This window comes from Pezoporus wallicus, unplaced genomic scaffold, assembly GCF_028554395.1.
Source record: "Pezoporus wallicus isolate ANWC-B61680 ecotype Strahan unplaced genomic scaffold, APGP_CSIRO_Pwel_v1 contig_5785, whole genome shotgun sequence".
Taxonomy (NCBI): Eukaryota; Metazoa; Chordata; class Aves; order Psittaciformes; family Psittacidae; genus Pezoporus; species Pezoporus wallicus.
The window spans coordinates 1463318-1484887 of NW_026641150.1; the positions used below are offsets into that span (position 1 = coordinate 1463318).

The window sequence follows — 21570 nt, forward strand, 5'->3', positions numbered from 1 at the left end:
CTGAACCTCCCTTGGTGCAGTTCTGAGCCATTTTCACAAGTCTTTTTATTGGATCCTAGGAAAAGAGCTTGGTACCTTCCTTTGCACATCTCCTCCAGAAGCTGTGGAGAGTAGGGAAGTCACCCATCAGCCTCCTTTTCTCCAAACTAGACAAACCCAGAGTCCTCGTCTGCTCCTCACAGGACATTCCTTCCAGCCCTTTCACCAGCTGTGTTGCCCACTTCTGAACACATTCAAGGACCTTCACCTCTTCCTTCAACGGGGGGACTCTGAACTGCCCACAGTACCCAAGAAGAGGCTGCACCAACACTGAATACAGCAGGATAATTACCTCTTTTGACCAGCTGGTCATGCTGTGTTTGATGCACCTCAGGATGTGGTTTGCCCCCCTGGCTGCCGGGGCACCCTGCTGATCATACTGAGCTTGCTGTCTACCAGCACCCCCAGATCTTCTGCTGCAGGGTTGCTCTCCAGCCACCCCTCTCACAGCTTATACTTCTTCCTGGCACTGCTTCGTTCTAGGTGCAGAGTCCAGCATTTGAACTTGTTAAATTTCCTCTTGTTAATCATTGCCCAATGCTCCAATCTATCTAGATCTCCTGTCCCTCAAGAGAGTCAACAGCATCTCCCAGTTTGGTATTATCAAACTTGCTAACGGTGCACTCAACTCCTGCATCCAGATCATTGCTAAATATATTAAACAGGACTGGCCCAAGAATTGAACCCTGAGGAACACCACTGGTCTGGTTGCTAGCCAGATGCAGCCCCATTTTTCTGTTGTGAAGAGGAAGACAACCACTTTTCTTGCTGTTGCACCCTTTTTGCTGAAGTGCAAAGGCTGGTAGTTGTACTGGTCTGAGAGACTTATGCATGGAGTCTCTAGGATGAATAGCAGAACGGCAGCTACAGTCTAGCAGAATGATTATACCAATAGACTAATAAAGTAACTTCTGGAATGCAAACACTGGGGGTTAAACAGTATATGCATGAACTGTAACCTATTTATTTTCACCAAGCAAGCAAGCTTACCTGGATCAATGTATGTGCATTTAGGGTGACTAGCACTATCCAACCAAATTAACTAGTAGCAGCCAGGTGTTGGGGGAAAAATGTTTGAACCCTAAAGATGTTGAGGGGACTTCTGATGTCACATAACCAGCAACTGAACTAACAATGGATATAGAATAAAGTATTTGTTTTATAAATGGACTTAAAATTTGTATTACAAGTAGACTGCTGTGCACTGATTTTTTTTTTGTTGTTTTTTTTTGTTATTTAAGTCTATTGTACAGGTGGAGACATTAGGAGAGTTCGGTGTATTCTTCACTCTCTTTCTAGTTGGTCTGGAGTTTTCTCCTGAAAGATTAAGAAAGGTATTTTTGTATAATACCTCCGTATTACAGGATTTAATTGCTACTATTCAAGTTGTCAGTTATCTTTCAGGATTTTACACTCTCCCTATAATATACTGGTGTTCTTTTGCACATTTTTGAAAAGACAAATATGGTTCTTGCTTCTGCTCTTTGACTCTTTGGAAAGAACAGAACACATTATTTGTTCAGTGTCTTCAAAAAAACCTCTTTGCTATTTCTCTTCATTTAGTAAAATGGTTTTTGATTACTAGAAAAATCTTACACAATTTATAGCAATCCATTTCTGCTTTGTTTTAGCATGCAGTTGCTGTTATGGAATATCCAGTGACGTTTGCCTGTCCTGTTGTAAAAAAAATTCAGTCAAGTACTGCATTTTGATTTAATGATACATGCTGTACTGGCTGATAAACTGATTCTGCAAGTGCGTTAGCACAGTCTGGAATATTACATGATGTGGCCATCAGGATTCAGCAAAAAGTTACAATTTTCTTTTGGTCTTAATTAAAAAGTTATCTCATAAACGACCTAGATTTTAATAATGCAAAATACGTGAAGACTGTATGTATTGTAAAGAGTTTTGTTGCATCATGTGACTTGTTCCTAAACTGATGGTTGTGAGTTCATAAAAGCTTTAATTGAAGAGTGTTAAAATTTAATCAGCTTGAGCTGTTTCTAGTCCATCTAAAGTTGTCCTGAGTTTAGCAGTAGCAGTCAATTTTTCTCCTTCTTGGTAGCTGGTGCAGCACTGTGTTTTGACTTCCAGCCTGGGAACAGTGCTGATAAAACTGATGTAATTTGAGGGTTCCTAAACTTTAGTATGTAAATTGCTACCTGGGAATTATATGCACACTAGTGTGAAGTGGGCTGCTGGTACTGTTGATGGTCTTTGCTGTTGCCTTTTTTTCCCCACCCTGGAATCACATCAAGTAACTTGCTTTCCATTTGATGATTTCAATACATTTGAACCCATACTGGACCTTTGGCCTTTAATTTGTCTGTGAGCTCTGGAAAACTTACCTAATTTCTGGTTATGAGTCTTCTGGTTCATTAGTGTATCTATGAGGCACAGTAACTAATAACTGAAGTTACTATGCCTCGTAGATAGGATGACAGCCTGTTACTTCTGTGGCCCAGCACTGCAGCCCCAAATCACTGCTTATTTGCGCTGAAAATCACTGTAACTTATCAGTGTGAAAAGTGTGATCAGTCTTTCTTATAAGAACTTGTTTTTTTCCCAAGGTATGGAAAATATCTTTGCAAGGACCCTGCTATATGACGGTTTTGATGATTGCCTTTGGTCTGCTATGGGGACATCTGCTCCAAATTAGACCAACACAAAGTGTCTTCATTTCCACTTGTTTATCTTTATCAAGCACTCCATTGGTGTCAAGATTTCTTGCAGGTAGTGTTCGAGGTGATAAAGAAGGTAGGTATAATGTTAAATAGGGACTGTTGTAGTGTAATATTATGAGAAACTGGTTAAAAATGAAACAAAACAAAAACCACTGTTAGGTCTGGTTTACAAGTGATAGTGATTGTCGTCCTTTAACACTGACCAGTGTTGTGTATTTTTTTTTTATGAGGTGTCATCTTTGGAGAAAGATAGGGTGGCCCAATTAGTACTCTCCATGTTAAGATTTGACTTGATTAGGGGTTTCATGGATTCCTTATGCTTTTTAAGAGCATGGTAACCTGTCTGTCATCAGATCAGGGCAGAAAGGCTAACTGAAATAATTCACATCCTTCTTCAGCAAACTAAGACCAGTGCAGGGAATCTTTCATAGCGAACAGCTCTTCAGAGAAGTACCTTTAAGTGCCATATTGCTAGCTTCTCAAGGACTTCTAATTGTTTCTTTCAACAGTTTTGCCATCCTGCTTTCTTCCATGTAAACCTCCCTAACAGATACTGCATTGAAGTTCTTCCCACCCCTTAGAATATTTGTATTCTAATGCCTAGATGCAAAGTGTATACTTTATGCATGCTGGGTCTTACATGTGTCTGTTAGTCTAAAGATTGTATATTTTCATGAAAGGAGTCCCAGTAAATGAATAGCTAGTGCTTAACTGCTAAGCAAAGTCTATACTTTTATTGTGTAACACAAGCTTCCCATTAATATATTTCATTATTCTTTATAATATTTTAATGTCTTTACAAATATTTTCTTTCTAAATGTTTTAAACAATTTACTGGGGGGGGGGGAGCCAAACAGAATGCTTTGAATTATATCAACCCATTGAGAACTACACTTAGCCTCCATTTGATTAAGCTATTTCTAAGTTTCTGAGCACTGCAAGCATGCATAGATTCTGATGACTGTTTCCATGACTGCTTTGCTGGTGTACAGGGGATATTGACTACAGCAGCGTACTACTTGGAATGTTGGTGATGCAGGATGTGCAGCTTGGTTTATTTATAGCTGTCATGCCTACACTTATTCAAGTAGGAGTGAGCACATATTCCAGGTAAAACAAAAAAATACTGTATGTATCTTCCCCCCACCCCTTCCAGTGAGTATGTAGATTGCCAATATGAATAAGTGCTACAGTTAATGTCAGTTTCATGAAAAATATGCACTCTGTTCTACAAGTTCCCTTTACTATTTGTACTTGTCATGTTGCATGAGGATATTCTTTCTGCTTTAGCTGCCTTAGTCCTGTCTAGTACTTGAAATCTGTAGTGAAAAGTTTGTTATTGTAAAAAAATAATTTCTTCAGTTACTTTACTGCCTTAAGACATATTTTTGTCAAAGACTATGCAGTACTGTTATTGAGCCTGATAGCTTACCTTGATGATCAGTCAACAAAAAAAAGTAAATTCTGGGCTGTAAAAGAGGTTGCTGGGCACTTGGCAGATTTAGTCTTCATCTTGTTTACTAATGTATCCAAATACCTTGCTGTACCTACTCAGTTTTGAACATCTGTGGAATTAGATCTTTTCACTTAAGGGGAATTGATTGGGAGGCATGAGAGCACTTGAAAGAAATGTTTTGTTTGTTCTTCTCTTCCAGCATTTTCAAGGAAGTACTGAGAATACTGATACTGATTGGCCAAATTCTCTTTTCTCTGGCTGCTGTTTTTCTTATATGTCTTGTTATAAAGACTTACCTCATAGGACCATATTATCGCAAGTTGCATGCAGAAAGCAAAGGGAATAAAGAAATCCTCATCCTAGGAATAACTGCATTCATCTTCCTTATGTTAACGGTAATCTTTTAAATTAATAAAATATCCTGATACATGCAGTAGCTGACTGCATCAGTATCACAAAAGCCATCACAATTACTGTTGGGTATCCATGTACCTCTGTAGTCAATTATTTGGTTTTAAAATGTTTTTAAACAAACCCCAAATGCACAGATGATTCATACATTACAGCATAGATGAGTAAGAAGAAATAAAATTTGAATGTCAGTCAGCTGTACTTCTGCTGGCAACTTAAGCCAATTAAAGAATTGTGATTTCAGTTTTAATTTTGGCTACTTTGTGTGTTTCTGAAAATAATTTAGGATGGTTTTTGAGATACTGATAGTGCCCGATTGTGACATTTGCTTGTAAGATTCTTTTCAATAGCAAATTTTCAATGTGGTTTTTATTATGAAATAATTTTCTGTGGGAGTATAACAATTTGGAATGAAGCTGAGAAAGTAGAGAAGTGCCTTAAGATTCACAGATTCTGATATCCCTTTTGTGTTTGGTTCATTTTCATCTGGATTTTCTTTCTGTTTGTTTCTATCTCATGTTTCAGCCCTCTGAAAAACTATTTTGCTGGAGAACAGAATGTGATGGTCACTAATAATGTTGTGGGTTTGAAACTCCATTATCCTGGATGTGCAGATTGTTATGTCCTCTGAGAATTTCTGAGGAAAAAATATCCCACAACGTTCCTGCACTTTTTTTTTCATAGGGGTATTTACTTTATTACAGGTCCAACAAAGAAAGTTCACCTCCTTCAGGGAGAAGGTTAAGAAAGAAGTTAGTGGGAGCACAGCTTTACAATTCATTGATTTCTTCTGCATACATGAAAAATGCCATCCCTTTAAACACCTATTCATATTCCAAATGTGCCATATAATAAGAGAATTAACAAAACTAGTTTTTACTTTCTAACAAGCAGATACAACATTTGTATAACAACTTGAATAAAAAACAACAACCAAACCACAGAAGTTGCATAAAATATCACGGTATCTAGAAGCAGCCTTGCTTTCATTAAAAATATGGCCTACATAGACTCATCTGATTGAATTGGGTGTACTGTGGCCAAATCACCTATCAAATGTATAAGGAGTTTCTCTACTGACTTTAACATATATAAGGTGGGAGAATATGTTTGAGTGTATGAAACTCATACTGCAAAACCAGAATGCTGCTTCAGCATGGGAAGCGTTTGTGGGGGAACAAATATTTTGTGTACTTCGAGTGAAAACAACTTTCCTTTTAAACTTGATAAATAATGTATCAAAAGGAACAGTACAAAAGATACTGCATGCAACCTCAGTAAACCAGCTGAGATGCTTGATATTCCGTGACACTGATACATCCATTACGGTTATGCTACCAGTTGTGGTTTGAGCACAAAGGCTTAAAGAAAAATAATACTGAAAAAAACCAATGCAAAACAAAAATGTATTTGGTTGTCCAACAGCTCAACAAAAAAATCTTCTGGAAAACAAATCTTAACTGCTATATAGCATAGATGCTGCATTATGTCAGGAATAAAAACATAGGATGAGGGATGGCAATCTTATTTGAAAAAATGATGCATGTATTTGTAAAGGATAAATTTAGGCTTTTGGGTGTCAGGTAGGAAAACAACTGAACTGCATAGGCTCCTGCAAAGATCTTTTTCCTTGGAAAACCTAGGCCTAAATACTGACAGAGTTTGTGTAATTATGTGCAAGCACAGAATTTTCCATACTGGTGTAATTCTAAAAGAGCTTTTCAGTTTGTAAAGTGAGTGCATATTTTGGTGGTCTTAACCAAAGCTGACTCTGTGCTTCATTTAGAAAACCTGAGAGACATATTGCAACTCATTAAATCTGAAACAGGTTCTTTGTCTCGATAAACTAAATTAGAGTAAGAGAGATGTAACCAATTTCAAATGTAAGATATTTTACCAAGGTTTGGAGCTGAAGATGCCTCTTTCTGTTCCCATGTATTCTCAGAGGTAACTGAAATTCCTCTCCCTTTTGTCCCTCAACTGGTTAGGCAGATTGGGTAGGGGGATTGTGTCAAGTGCAAATCCTATAAAAGTACAGTTGACTCTCAGACACAGTTGTACATCTTTCGGTCATGTATGTATCACATTGTCAGCAGAAGCAAAGGTTCAGTAGATCATTACTACACTTTAAGCAACTCCTTTTTGAGCTTTAAGTTACAAAGGAACTGGTTTTGGTTGTTTTTTTTTTTTGCTGGTGGTTTGTGTGGGGTTTTTTTTTTTGTTTGTTTTGTTTTGTTTCTTAACTGGTGAACTGTTCTCCTGAATCACAACATAAGCGAATTTAGTTTATGGTTTGAAATATCCGTTTAGGATCCATGGCCAAACTGGTACTTTTAGGTTGAGATACATACCACAATGAGCTGAAGAATATGTTGTAAGTCAGCCAGAGTGTTCACTGGTGTAGTGTTGGTTTTTCATATTCTGTATGTGCAGAAACATTACAAGAATTGTTTAAAATACTGTTCTGATAATGAATTGCTAAGATATCTGCATGACAACATGGGTCAGTTTTGGTATGTTTTTAAACTATGTTGCTGAATGATTCCTAAGAAATTGGGGAAAAAATAAAACCTGACCTGACAAGGTTAGCACTTACATTTACATGTTCATAGGACTGTGCATAAACATGGTGGAGAAGAAGCGCCTTCCAGTTTGACTGCCTTATGGTTCACCTGTAGTGATGCCACAAATGGAGGGAAATTGCCAGCTTACTTTATATACTAAAGAGATTAAAAGAAAATGTAGCTGTTAGTACTTTATATGAGAAAATGTACATACGTTTCCCTACAGTGTATTAGGAATGTCATTCCTTGTTTGCCTAGACTACTTTTCAATTGCTCATAACATGCTTATGAACTCTTTTTTTGTCAATTAAAAGAAGATTACAGTTCTTCCTTAATCTCAAATATTCTAGTTAATTATTAAAATGCAGTTGAGATGGAGATTTTGGAATGATCACTAAAAAATATTTCTATTTTCATTAAGGCTTTACTTCTTTAAAATGCAAGCTTAGAATTCACCTCTTTACTCTTGGGCAGATATAAATTACTAAAGTCTGGAATTCTAATACATTTATTTCCATCAGGAATTTCTTTATATTTACTGGCTCACCATGTTCATTAAGCTTCTGTGATGACTACAGTTATCAGTAAGGTACACATTACTAGAAAAGATAGGTAAAATAACTGCTGAACAAATGGTGGAAATTCAACTGGAACACATAATACCAGTGATATTTATTTATTTATTGCTCTGGTAGAACTTTAGAACATAAAAATCCAATATTCGAGTGAAAGCAAAGCAGTCCTTCCTGAATTTGAGTAAAATGGGACCTTTGAAAACAACTGAAAACTAAATTGTACTGGGAAAAACATGTAAGCTGACAAAACATTTCATTTAATTTTGACTGAAAAAGCTTTCTGTAATGTAGGAGTTGAGGAAATGACAGTGCAGTGCCCAGGGATTAGTAATTGTTAGAGCTCTTGTTTGCTGAAAGCGAAATATTAACCATGATGCAAGCAGTAAGGGAATACTAAATGCAAAATACTTTCCAATTTTTGCTTATTTAAGGAATTTTGCTGAGAATGCCTTTTTGCCAGTAAAACAAACCCTCTCCAGTGTGTGTGTGTTTGTGTGCACCCACATGTTATATATAGTAAACTCTGAAGCTACAGATTTAGTATATGAGGAAGTGTATCGCCTTATTGCTACTATTAGTAGACAGCCAGAGACCAGGATGGGAATAGTGAAAGGAGTGTCTGTATAAATCTGGATATAAATCAAAAGAACAAACTGGAGAAAGGGGGGATAGGGTTAAGAAAATTATGTAATTTTTGGTTTTCTTCTTGCCTCTCATTCACTTCATACTTTTCTTAAGAGTGACCTATAGATTTTGTAGACATTAAGTTGTGTAGTACCTAGTGAGCAGACAAGAAATAGCAAAATCTGCCTCGTTATCTGCCAGGCCCTTGAGCTCATACTTGTCATAAAGTGAAGGAATGGCAATTCATGTTTTATTTGGTGGGAGCAAATCCAGATGGACATAGAGTTTGCTCCAGTTAAGTCAGATGCATTCTGAACAAGCGTGTTTGTTTCACCCTTAAATTGCTCCCTGATTGAATAGTGATTCTTACAACAGCACAGCATCAAGCAGTTCTGATACAAAATGTGCTAAATCCCATCTTATGTGGCAACCTAAGCAGGTACATGGGAATACTTAAAATGTCAGCTATAAAAGTTTTGATCTGGAGTTCTGTTACAGCTGATAATACTTAAGTGTATGTGTGTTATAGCTGGATAGTAAAAATAATTCCAACTTTATTTGGAGAGGCTATGTTGGATTTTAATCATACTCAAGAGGTTGTGAATTTTAAAACAACTAATGTTGATGTAGAAGAACTTAAGTGTTTCCTACTTGTTACTGTTTATCTTATTCATCTTTTGGTGATTTTGAAGCCTTTTAAAATATATATTTCTTTCTTCCACCTTGACAGCTTCAAATTGTGGCAAAAAGTGCTAAAATTCCTTTTCTTTTAAAATGAGAGTAAAGTTATAATGTTATTTTTGTTGGTTTTGCCTGATCTGCAACTATTTACATTAGCTGACAAAACCCATTTGTGTTCTTAAATGTCTTGCAATAAATTATGGACTATTGGAGTTACGTGATGAGCACTTGGGCATTAATACTTCAATACACAAAAGTCTGGGGTTTATTTTTAGGTGGCATTTTATGCATAGCTTGCAGACTTGTTTATTGTATCTTTTGCTCTCCTCCATTAATTTCAAGTCACTTGAGTTCTAGCTTCATACCTTACAGTGTAACACTGTTCAAGATGTGATGAATGTTGTCCATAAATATACTTGAGTGTATTGTTGCTTAATCCAAATTAGTACGGAAATAAATCTCCAATCTTCTATTAATATTAATAGCATTGAGCTTTCTCAGTAAGATGACCATCTGCAGCAGCATAGTTTTAAAGTAATTATTTTAAATACTTTATACCTACTAAAAGTGCTGCTTGCTTATTTTAATGTTCCGAGCATTGCCTGAAGCAGTTGCTTTGTTTTTAGTTCTGTCTCTTTGCAAGTGTTTCATCTCTTCCTTCTAGTACCCTATTCACACAATAAAAAAGAATGAAGCAGTCTTTTCAAACAGGTATCAGGCTTCATTTCAGCAGTTTATTTCACATGCTTAAATGCATCCCTATTCAGTAAAGGACACAGGCACACTTAAGTCCAGTTCACAATAATAACATGTAATTTATGCCTGGGACTTCTGCTAAATTGAGCCTATTCTTCCAAATTACAAGCCTTTGATTTTTATTTTTTTTCCCTGTGTTTGACAGCTGGAAAAGACACTGTTCTTACAGGCTTCATGTATTATGTAATTCTGCCTCCAGAGCTGTTACAGTCTTCCTTGTTTGTGTGAAATCAGATGCTATCCTTAAGTGACATGCAGCATTACAATGTAGATTAAGAAATTCACTTATGTTTTTGTGGGGAAGGAGGTAACATGGAGGGGAAACATGAAAGGTTTGTCAATCTTTTGTATAAAAACAATACTGCATAAAACTGAAATAATTACACTGAGCTTACTGATCTTGCATAACAACATAGTAATTTCCTGCGTTGTTTAATGTAGTTTTGTAATTTTACTGTGAAATGGTGTATAAATTCACCTGGGGCTAGAGAACAGCAATATATTCTCTGTTATTCCTTGACAGATCACAGAGCTGTTGGATGTTTCAATGGAGCTGGGATGCTTCTTAGCAGGAGCTCTGATCTCTTCTCAGGGTCACATGGTTACTGAGGAGATTATGTCCTGTATTGAACCAATACGTGACTTTCTTGCCATCATTTTCTTTGCATCCATAGGTAACTACTAATAAAACTTTCTTAAAATACAGTATTAACCTACAAATGTGGGGGGGGGAGGAAAAAAATTGTGTCTACAAATTGAGGAGAGGGGATAGATTTTTGTTTCATTAAAACACTAAACTGTTAACTGACCACAGTAATGGTTTGCCTTTGCTAATGTTTTAAATGTAACATTCATTTTTGTAAGCAATTTCCATGATGTACTATCAGTTCTTGTTTTAATGAGAGTTTATTGTTAATTCTGAATTCACACTATTTAAAACATATACCTAAAAATTTTAAGGGGAAAAGGTTTTTGTTTGGGTGTTATGCTTTTCAGTCTTGATTTTTGTTTTACCCAGCCCATGCAAATAGCGTATGCTGATCAGTCAGATTGCTTAGTAACATATGTGTTTATTTGAATAATTTACCCTTTTAATAAAGGGAGGAAAGGGGTGAGATACAGTAAAACTCTTGGGCCATTATAACTGACAGTGTTGGATGAGTAATTGCTGAATACTCACAGGCAAGTTAGCTGTGTTTCACTAAGATGGTGATGGAGTAGATAGTGTTATCATGGATACAAAACATGACAGTTATAAGTGCAAAGTTAATTTTACAAAGGACTGAACAAAAATACTGTCCTATACTCTTGCAACTGCATAAATTAAGACGAGAGATAAGACTTTGCTAAAGTACAAGAAAATTGCAAGACCTCAGTTGGCATGCTGGCAGAACTCCACATAACCCAAATTATACTGTAAGAAAATCATTTTATTAGTTCTGTTATAGAAATTTAAAAATTAATCTTTTATAAACTGCTGTTACCATTATAATTGCAAGAAGGTAAATAAAATTGCCTGAGAAGTTTGTATGGTTTTACAGAAAGTGGATGTTTTTCCTTCCTCTGAAGAAAGTTAGCTAAAAAATCAGAGCCGTGGCCTCTGACAAGATGTGACAACACTTGCTTGTAAAAAACAAAACCTGGGGAAAAAAAAAAGGCAAACAAAAAACTCCTCCTTCCCATTAAACATTATCCCACCCTTTCCATCTTTACTTTCAGTTGCTTTCAAATGTTGTGGTTAACAGGAAGTTCTGGGGGTTGGCAAGGAGGTCGATTTTAAAAAGGAGCGGTGAGATGTTGCAAAAACCCAAGTAGGCTAAAAAGTATTCCTTAAACTTTTTTAAAAGCAATCTAATACAAAAAACACTTCTTGCTTGCTCTTCACTTTTTATATGTACAAATGCAAACTATATGCATCTGTAAATACACAGATTTACTATTTGAAATTATATAAAACCATAGGGAAAGATTTTCCTCCCCCTCTTCAGCCCCCCCCCCCACATAAGGAGAAGGCTTGTTGCTATATGCAGCAAGCACCTTATTCTAGAGAGCAGAAACACTTGAGATCCTCAGGTGGATGCTACACCACTGCAGTACTAGAATTTCTGCTCCTTTTAGAATAAAGGAATAAATAGAGGGAAAAAAAAAGAAGTCTTAATTGAAAAGTGACTGTAAATATGTGATTTAGAAAAGTTATTTCCTATGTTGCTTGTCTTAAATGCCTACTTATGTGTTCTTACTACAGAAATCCTTCAAAAATCCTACAGAAATCCTCCTTACTACAGAAATCCTACCTAAAACCTGAGTTGAATAATACTTGTTTGTGTAGTATCTGTAACAGTGGTCCTGTCCTTAGAATGACCTGATTGCCTACTGCTCTCAAAGTTGCGTTATTAGTGCATTTGTGGGAATAGTACACCTTTGCAGGTAGGCATTAAGAGCTGCACTTGGAGTTGCTCTCCATCTGTACATTCCCTTTAAGCCTGTGTGCATTCTTCAAGGTTTCTGGCTCTCTTTATGCAATCTGCTGAGGTTAGAAAGTCTCTGTTGGCCTCCATCCTTACTAATATTTCAGAGAGAACATCTGGGCTTTAGAATTTGAGTATTTTCTTTCTTGTTTCTGTTTTGGTACCTAGTACTTCGATCCTTCCATTTCCACACCTGCATCATTTTGTTTTGATTGCTTTTTATAAAGGACCAGCAGGGTTCTAGTTTCTGTAATCTTGTTTGCCAAGAAGGATCTCCAAGATTCCTTTTCTCGACACTGCATCTGGTCATGACATTTGGATCTTTGCCTGCTGTTTAGTGGTTACCTAGCAGATTGGTGGACTCAGTCTAATTGGAGGGTGGGAGGGCGTTTACTTATTAAGAAAGAAGTACTTTATAAAAATGTGCAAAATCTTGCCTGTAACTGTCCACAAGAAGAACACATACCAGTTTATATGAGTGAATTGTGCTTTTTGGCTCAATGTTATTGTAAGGTTACCTTTACCCCAAGGCCTTCATTCCAGTTATTCAAGAACACTGCTTAGAATTGAAGTCCAGTGGCTTATGCTCAGCTCTACAGAAAATACCCAAGCTATTGGTGACAGGCCAGCATGACGCATGTTACCTGATGTTGGTGCTGAAGTTCTTGAATTATTTGGTTGAAGTGTTTCTTCTGTTTTGGAGAACAAGTCCACAGTGATTAGATTCAACCCACTGAAAAAAATGGCCATATTCATGCACCTTCTGTCCATGAAGGTAACTCTTTCTGATGACATTGATGTCAGGAAGGCTTCATATGCTTGTATAGCAGTCTGATATGACTTCTGGCTTTATGCTAAGTTTTCATCTAGGACTGAGGCAAAGGTCTGTAATGACCCTGAAATCCACTATGGTGGAATGTATTCCCCCAAAACATGTCTGTGTTCTGGGATGTTTATTTGTTTGTTCAGAATAGTGTAAGTAGCAGGCTTAGACTTGCTTCACCTTGCAGACACTCACCTCCACTGGATTGGTGTAGAAATCTGTGGTAGTTTGTGCCTCAGCTCTTTGAAATATGGTCATAATCTCCACATCAGGCAGCAGTTCGTGTGGACTTCAGACTGCTTGTCTGCTGCAGAACTGAAAAAGTAGCTCCACCAGTAGTGGTGAGAGCACTAGGCTATATTTATAGCCTCCTAGAATAATTAATTCCAGATGTGGCAGAGTTGGCCCTCTTATCAAATGTGACATTGTTACAGGCTGTATTTATCTAGTTGCTTTTCATGTGTGTTTCTGAGACCAACTTAAAGGTGAATGAACAATGTGCATAGTACAAAAACTACTTTTCCCCTCCATGAGCATGTGTGCACATATTAGGGCTTCTTTTTTTGGTGTGGTGTTTCTCTCTCTTACTCTGCCATCTCTTTCGTTATTCTGATAGTCTTTTGCATTTGCACTTCAGTAGTTGGAAAGAAATGAAGAAATAAAACAGGGTGCATACATGCTGACTGGGTAGTACTTGTATAAAAATCTCTGTTGTGCTTGACATACATTTCCATCCACAATACATTGTGAATTTACTGCAAGTAACTTCTCTTGAGTACTCAAGAAGGGAAAATGACCCTTAGCTCTCTAGTTCTTCTGGCTTTACAGTGCTGTGGGGCAAGGAAAACTAGTGAAAACTTGCCTTGCATTAAAATAAGAAGCTACAGCATTGATTTACATGCCTCATGCTTTAGAAAGCTAAATTCTTGTCCTTCACCAGACATAACTTGGTTGGAGAACTGCCAACTATTATGGATTTATCAGGAACACCACCATTATTTTGGTTCCTTTTTTTAAGAGCTTTTAAGAAAAAGGAATAAGCTTCCAAAGATAAGAGTTATGTTTGCCTGCAGAAGTTCCTCATACCCTAAGAAGAAAACATGGACTTAGTCAGCTGTGAGTTGGATTCTTCCAGGACTTCTCCAACAAATACTTCTTTTTCTTTAGCAGGATTTAGTTTTCAATTTCTGCGTTCTTTATGGTTCTTGTTTCTATATTCATTGAATTTAGCGTAAGGTGTCCCTGCCCACAGCAGGGGGGTTGGAACTAGATGATCTTAAGGTCCTTTCCAACCCTAATGATTCTATGATTCTATGAATTAAAGTGACAAAAAAAAATTAGAAGAAAAAAACCCAAACAACTAAACCACTGGCAGAGAACACCCCACCCCCCCAAAAAAAAAACAAACAAACCACAAAACACCCCACAAACAAAAACAAAACAACAACAAAAAAAAACCACTCAAAACCCCAACAACATCGCAGCAATAAAGTTTTATATAATTCCTTAATTGTTAGGGCATGGGGATGTGCATGGGGATTTTTTGCCTTTTACCAATTCCAGTCCTAAGTGACTTTTCCAGTTCAGGTGACTTTCAGTGTTGGCAAGTGAGGGTCATGGGATCAAACAGTTACATTTTCTGATGTAGCTCTATAGTCTGTGCAATGCTGAATATCATGATCCTTCCACAGTGATAGTCCCATTACCATGCAGTACAACAATGTTGAAAACAGTGAGCAAAGTGCATGTTACAGTCATTATGCAGAACAATGGAACTGTTTTCCGGCAGTATTTTTATAGTTCTTACTAGAGGCGTGTTTCAGTTCAGATCATGGATTGTTGACTGGTGTGGAAGAGAGAAACTTTAGAAATGAATGTGCTTGTGCATCAGTCATCTCAGTTTAACTCGGTTGGGAATATTGTTTATGCTAAACCTCTCTGAAGGAATAATGGTTGGATAAATGCAGGAAGTGCTTTAGTGATCAAGAAGGTAGAGTTGATAGCTGTTAGGGCTTTTTATTTTTGAATACAGTCTTGCAATTAAATCCGTTATTAACTCAGAAAATTATCATAGTAAGATAGTGGATTTAAACTTTGAAATATTGTTTTCTTTCTTCCTAGGACTTCATGTTTTCCCCACATTTGTAATATATGAACTTACAGTCTTACTATTCCTTACACTGTCTGTGGTCATAATGAAGGTATTTTCTTTTCCTCTTTTTTTAATCTTATAATAGTTTAAATAATCTTTGTGCTGCATGCCGTAATGAAAATTCTGTGCAAAAATTGAACATCTGATGTAACAGGAAATATTACAGCTTTACTGTAAAGCTGTATTTGGAAGAATCTTGCTGATTAAAATACAGTTTGATAGAACAAGCTTAGGGTATTAGGAAAAAAAAGCTATTTAATGTTAAAAGTAAGCTACACATGGAGAAACATCTATTTATCTAGGTTGGAATTTGTAACAAAGCTATCAAATGTTTTTATTATAGTAAACAATATACTAATTTTTACTGTGCAATGTACATTTGTTTCTTAATACAGAAGACACACTAGAAGTCCACTAGTTTATGTCCAGAATTATTGTATTTGATGCTCTATATCTCACAAAGATTTAACTATTTTACTTACTGCACTTTTAATTTAAAAAACAAACCCACAATAATCCCCCCAAAACCTTGCTTTTCAAGTTTGTCTTGGCAGTGCTTGTCCTTTCTCTGATTCTTCCAAAGACCAGCCAGTATATCAAGTGGATTGTCTCAGCAGGACTGGCACAAGTCAGTGAATTCTCTTTTGTTCTGGGAAGCAGAGCACGTAGAGCAGGGATCATATCTCGGGAGGTAAGCTGTTCTATACTTACCAACTTTGCGGTTTGCATCTGAAAAACTTACTGGGGTTTTGTATGACATTGTATTTGAAATACTGTGAAATACAATGACTGGTATTTGAAATACCAGTACACTGGTATATCTCAACTGCTAACAAATAGAATCAACCCATACAATTGGAGACACGTATGGCCTTGACAGGGTTCTTAGTTCTGTTTTTCACTTGTTTCATACTGTACTTTAAAATATTAAATAGTGAGTTTTACATAGCTTAGTTGTAAGTGCTTTACCTTAACTGCTCTTACAACTTCTTTATTAACTGAGTAGGGAGCTGTAGATAGCACCTGCATCACTAACACTGAGAAGCCCTTGCTTTTAAAATCTTGATACAGCTATAGAAAGAAGTAACTGAGAGTACAGGATTTGAGTAAGGGCATATTGGTAAATAAGAGCTAGAGAGCAGAGATGGTGAAGTGGAAATTGCCTTAACATTTAAACAAACAAGCAAACTTGTAACCTTTACCTGCAAAGCTTGTTCATTTTAAATCCTTTGCAGAAGAAACAACCAGCTTTTTCAGTAGTCATGAAAAAAAATCACCCAGGAAAGAAACCTTAAACTTAGTTTTATATTGAAGCTGTAAGAATATTATTTTCTTCATGATGAAGTCTGCTTTGTGAAGTTAAGTAAATATGGCTATGGAGATAAAACAGCTGACCTCATTTTCTAGTGCTGTTTGCTTTCTCCTCTGTATCTCTGCTCACAAAAATACTCTGCTGGCACCCCAAGCTTTTCATTGTGTGAGCAAGTGGGCTGTATAACGCTGGAAGCTATTCCAGATAAAGCATGTGTGAAAAACTTACACAATGCTGTTCACTTGTAGGCAAAGGTGATTCATTTTCATGTTCATTCGTGCATATAATTAGGAGTTATAAATATTGTATGTTTGTCCAGAGTTTCAAGATACCCATACATAATCACAGAACCAGGTTAGGGGCCCACCCACTGCACATGGAAACCTGTAGGCTCTCCTTTTATTCTGTGGCGGCTCTCATGTTATTATCTATGTACAGGTTTATATAGCTCTAAAATTTCCGTAAGCCATTCTTCTGTTTGAGACCTTAAAACTGCTTCCTGATGTTTTATAAGACTCATTCAGACTGTGTAGCTAAGATCATTCTTTCAGATGATGTGCAGTATGACTTAAAGGGATTTTTGTTTGGGAGTTTTTTAGTGTATAAAATAGTACTCAGCTTAGCCATTGTATCATTAAACCACAATAGCTGGGGGGGGGGGGGGGGGGGTGTATATGGTAATATTTTGTTGTGGTGGTGGTTGGTTGGTTTTTTTGTTGTTGTTGTTTTGGTTTTGTTCTAATAAAATGGTATTTAGCCATTGACCTGTTAGCAAACACTGAACTTTCAAAATTGACCTCTTGACTATACATGTAAATAATTTTTCTATAAGCTCATAACACTGTTTTTGTAATTGTATCTTCAACCCAGGTAAACAAATAATTTGAGCATGCACTTGTTTGCTTTGGTAGCAGTATGCATAATTGGTTAGGAAGACAGGTGAACTCTCCTGAACATACTGTCTAGAAGAGTTTGATCTCCTCAAACTTCTAATCTTAAGTTTACCACGTAACTAAGAGGTAATGGCTTTTATTTGCAATTTTCAGGTCTATCTTCTCATTCTGAGTGTGACTACCCTGAGCCTTCTACTTGCTCCTGCCCTGTGGAGAGCTGCCATTATGAAATGTGTTCCAAGACCTGAAAGACGCTCAAGTACTTGATTAAGATTTGCACATATACAAGTATCCATCTTCTTGCAAGAAACATCTTCGTTGCTCATTGTATTTCTATGCACTCAGAAGATGAGAGGTTTTGAGTATTCGGTCCTCTTAATGTGCACTTGGTTATAAGCCTTATACAGACATAAATACAAAACAAGATTCAGTATTTAAAATATAGTTATGTAATTTGAATTGCACAACTTGTACAAAATTTGCTTTCTCTCTGACAGATTAGAATCTGCCAGAAAATTTGTTCCTGATCCAATCACTTATTCAGAGCATAAATTATTTTTTTAAAATATGGCATCATGCAAACTCTGTTATCTTTTGCCTGAATGTGCCTTTTAATTTTCATCCTGTTACTGCTGGTTCATCACCAGATTTTGTTTAAAAAGATATAGATATATATTATGGTGCCTATGGTATCTTCTTTCACTAAATGACTTGAGTCATTTTCACATCTAGGAGTTTAATATACTAGTAGGAAATTTAATTTCAAAACATTTCTGACGGTGAGTAAAAGCATAGTCCTTTACACCAATAAAAGGTTTAACTGTTTAGCATCAAACTGTTTTAAGCAGTCAGATTCATACTGCAAATGATACAGCCAATGTTGTATGGTATTTTACTCCAAATCACAGCACACAGTGTATTTTCTTACAGTGGCAACTTTTCTTTGTGCTAATTCTTGTATTTATTTACATATCTGATTAAAAGTTGACAGTAAAAAGGGGCATCGCTTAAGTTATACTGGAAGACTGACACTTGTCACCAGTTTTTGTTGCTAACTGCTGCTACAGCAGTTGTTTACAGATTGATTTATTTTGAATCAAAAATAAATGTACTAAAACTGGGAAGTCTGATTTCAAGTAGATGTGGAAAAACTTCAGTTCTGTAACTCTGGAGGTTGGATATTTGACACTTTACTAGATTTGGAGTTACTTTAGGAAAATTAATTTGCACAAAACTAAAAATGGCAGACTGGACGTACATTTGTAACTCCATGACTTGGTAGGTCACATTTATGTGGACTAAACTGTTACTCTCTCTAAAATATCATGGTATTTTAAAATACAGTGTTTGGAATGTGATCTGAAATACATGTGTGGTGTTCTTTAAAATGTTACGCATAGCTGGATAAGACTTGTAAAAGCCCATTCTCTGTCATAGAAAAAGCTCACTCATAGACTGTAGTCTGCTCTAACAATTTAAAAACCATCTTGAGGTTTATCTGCTAAAGTCAATACTATTAAAGATGTATTAACACTGTAGGTCAGTGTTACAGTGTCATCTGAAAGATCTTTAATACCCCAAAAATGTTTAGAAAAATGCATGTTACATGGGTTTAAATAGCCAATTAAAATGAAAGCTGTCCTCCAAGTAGCAAAATGGAGCTTCGGATGGATTTGTGTGCTTTAATACCTCCCTCGTCTACCATAGTAGCCTCAGTTTTCTCAGTAGCCCTGTGTTTTCTCTGACATCTGCTGGGCTTGGCAAAGTGCAGCTTGGACTAGTCTGGAGTGTCTATATACTGTTAGGGCAGGGTAGAGCTCAGCATATTTGAGCTCTTTCTTGCTGGACTTGGGGCTTTCTTCCAGGCACTGATGCTTCATAAAGGCTGCAAAATGTATTGCAATTCCACTTCTCCTCCAATGGTTTCAAAAGTAACCAAGGAACAGTGACAAATGTAGAGGAAAAAGCTGCCCTATAAATAAACAGGGTGGCGTTTTTTATAAAAGGAATCTGTAATAGAAAAGAAACTTGAAATGGATTTGTTGTTTTTTGTATTCAAAATACAGAAGTAATTTAAAAGTTTTATGGTACCATTTACAAATCTACCAGCTCAGACCTTTTACTCTTTTTCAGGTGCCTCACTAAAATGTGTTTCTTAACTGTACTAGGTAAAGATACGTTACTCTATCCACTGACCTAGCTCATAGCATCTTGAAATACAAGCTTCCCTTCTGAATCCTTCATTTTGGTTTTGAAAGATGTTTTCATATGTAGTTTGCCATCTATGTTTCAGGGAGGAAGAAAAGTGTCTGTGACAGACCATGGTAGAGATCTCTGTATGGTTTCCATTATGTCCCAGCCCTTGAAACTATTATACAAAGTACTACAGCTGTGATGAGTAAACCTTTTTTTAAAATAAACTGCTAGTTGTACTTCTCTCCTAACTGGAACTTTCCAGAGTAGGAAATACTGATGGTTTGTGTCTCTCAAAGAAAACATTTTCCTGATTACCTTTTAAAGTAGTTGTGTGAAGAGTCCTTTTGATACCATGTCCAAAAAGTAAAGCAAGTATCATGTCCGTCACTTCTTTCCCAAAGAATTTTTGATTCAATCATGACTTGGCTAGGCTTTAGGAGAACTGGGGAAAGAGAAATAGGAGCCTCGTCTGAGTATCAGTGTTCTGTGCCTCTCTGTAGATTTGGATTGCCTGATTATTAGATGCAAGTTCAAATTACTAATCCTATTGGACATATGATAAATTTGTTTACAATCAGATGTACTGAGATACTGTAAATGTTTCCTGAAATGGCGCCATGCATGATTCCATGTCAAAATGGGGTGATCCCATGATACAGTCTTAGGACAGAAACAACAGACCTTATTTCTGAGTGATCAGTTGTGCCTGTATGGAAAATGAGGAGAGTATTTCACAATTGGACAACTTAGATACAATTGCAGCTTTTCAGGAACCTGATACTTGTACTCTGGAATATAATATTCTGTGTCAAATTGGTAAAATTAAAGCAGAGATCCAGAAGCCCTGAAAGGAAAATCTACCGATTTGTTGAAGAACAGGCAGTCTTTTCTGACAATGTTTGTTTCAGCTTGTTGTGGTTCTACCATTCTTCTAGCTAATGACTAGCATCATTTGAATACGGAAAAGCTGATATGGGATAGAAATATCCTAAGTGACGAGAGAATATTTCTGCAGTGAAGCTGAGCTGAAGGGAGTGGAATTCATTCAGTGTAACTGATTTAGGTTTGGCTTGGTTTTTTTCGGTTGGTTTGTTTTGGAGGTGGGTGCAACTGGCTGCTTGTTTTGTGTGGCTTTCTCTCTGAAAATTCGAGTTCTTGTACGTTACCCCTTAATTGCTACCGTTGGTCATTGCTGCCTATGAGGGTGAAGGAAACAAAACACTTTAAAAGCTGATAGCATGGTCAGTGCTCATACTTTGAGTCACTTTCCTGTCCCCTGTGTCAGATTGGTATGTATGGACCCACAACCACCCTACTTACAGCTCATCCTGTACAAAGCAGGCTGTTTCAGTCCCTTAGTAGGAAGACATCTAATAGGAGCTGTGAGGTAGGCTTTTGCAGTTGTGACTGATGTGGGTCTACAACAGCTCAAGAACCGCTGTCATGGTTGCCCAGTCCACAGGCATATATAGCTTTCTAAAAGCTGTAAGAATTCCTATTTCCTATAATCCTCAAAGATGAGAAGAAAGCTGCCTCACAATATGTTGTATTTTACTTCTTTTACAGTTGGACATCCCCTGCTTTGTGGGCAGAGGCACGTGTGGGTGTGCCTCGCATGCAGAATAGCACTGTATGATGCTGCTTGACAGAGGGTGTGGAAAACCTAGTGTGGTCTTGCTGCCTGCTGGAGCGAACCCAGAAACACTTTAACCACAAAAGCACTCCTGAGGTTTGTCTAGGGAAGGAATCTGCAGTTCTTCTCTGTAAGCAATCCTGGCAGTGCTCCAACACCTGGGTACTGCCAGAGGTGGAGGAAACTGGACCCCCGAGTAACAGGAGTTGAGCCACATTAACAGCATCAACATCTTTGTGGGAAACAACAATAGCTTGTAAGGAGCAGCAGGTACCAGACATCCACTATTAAGATGACCTA

The 21570-nt window shown here is 36.9% G+C and overlaps 1 protein-coding gene across 3 annotated transcripts in view; it reads left to right on the plus strand.

The window, feature by feature from the left end:
• Positions 1–18799, plus strand: part of TMCO3 (transmembrane and coiled-coil domains 3) — a 36354-nt gene extending 17555 nt beyond the window's left edge. Inside the window, exons 7-14 of one of the 3 annotated variants that reach the window (XM_057422172.1) lie at positions 1281–1373; positions 2613–2799; positions 3719–3836; positions 4382–4577; positions 10317–10467; positions 15206–15285; positions 15778–15927; positions 17595–18799. In XM_057422172.1, coding sequence (XP_057278155.1) covers positions 1281–1373; positions 2613–2799; positions 3719–3836; positions 4382–4577; positions 10317–10467; positions 15206–15285; positions 15778–15927; positions 17595–17708 — 1089 coding nt within the window. In that variant the 3' untranslated portion in view covers positions 17709–18799. Of the gene's footprint in view, positions 1–1280; positions 1374–2612; positions 2800–3718; positions 3837–4381; positions 4578–10316; positions 10468–15205; positions 15286–15777; positions 15928–17594 lie in introns of those variants that run through there. The other 2 variants (XR_008973871.1, XR_008973872.1) reach the window with 2 other exon arrangements.
• Positions 18800–21570: the final 2771 nt, after the last annotated feature.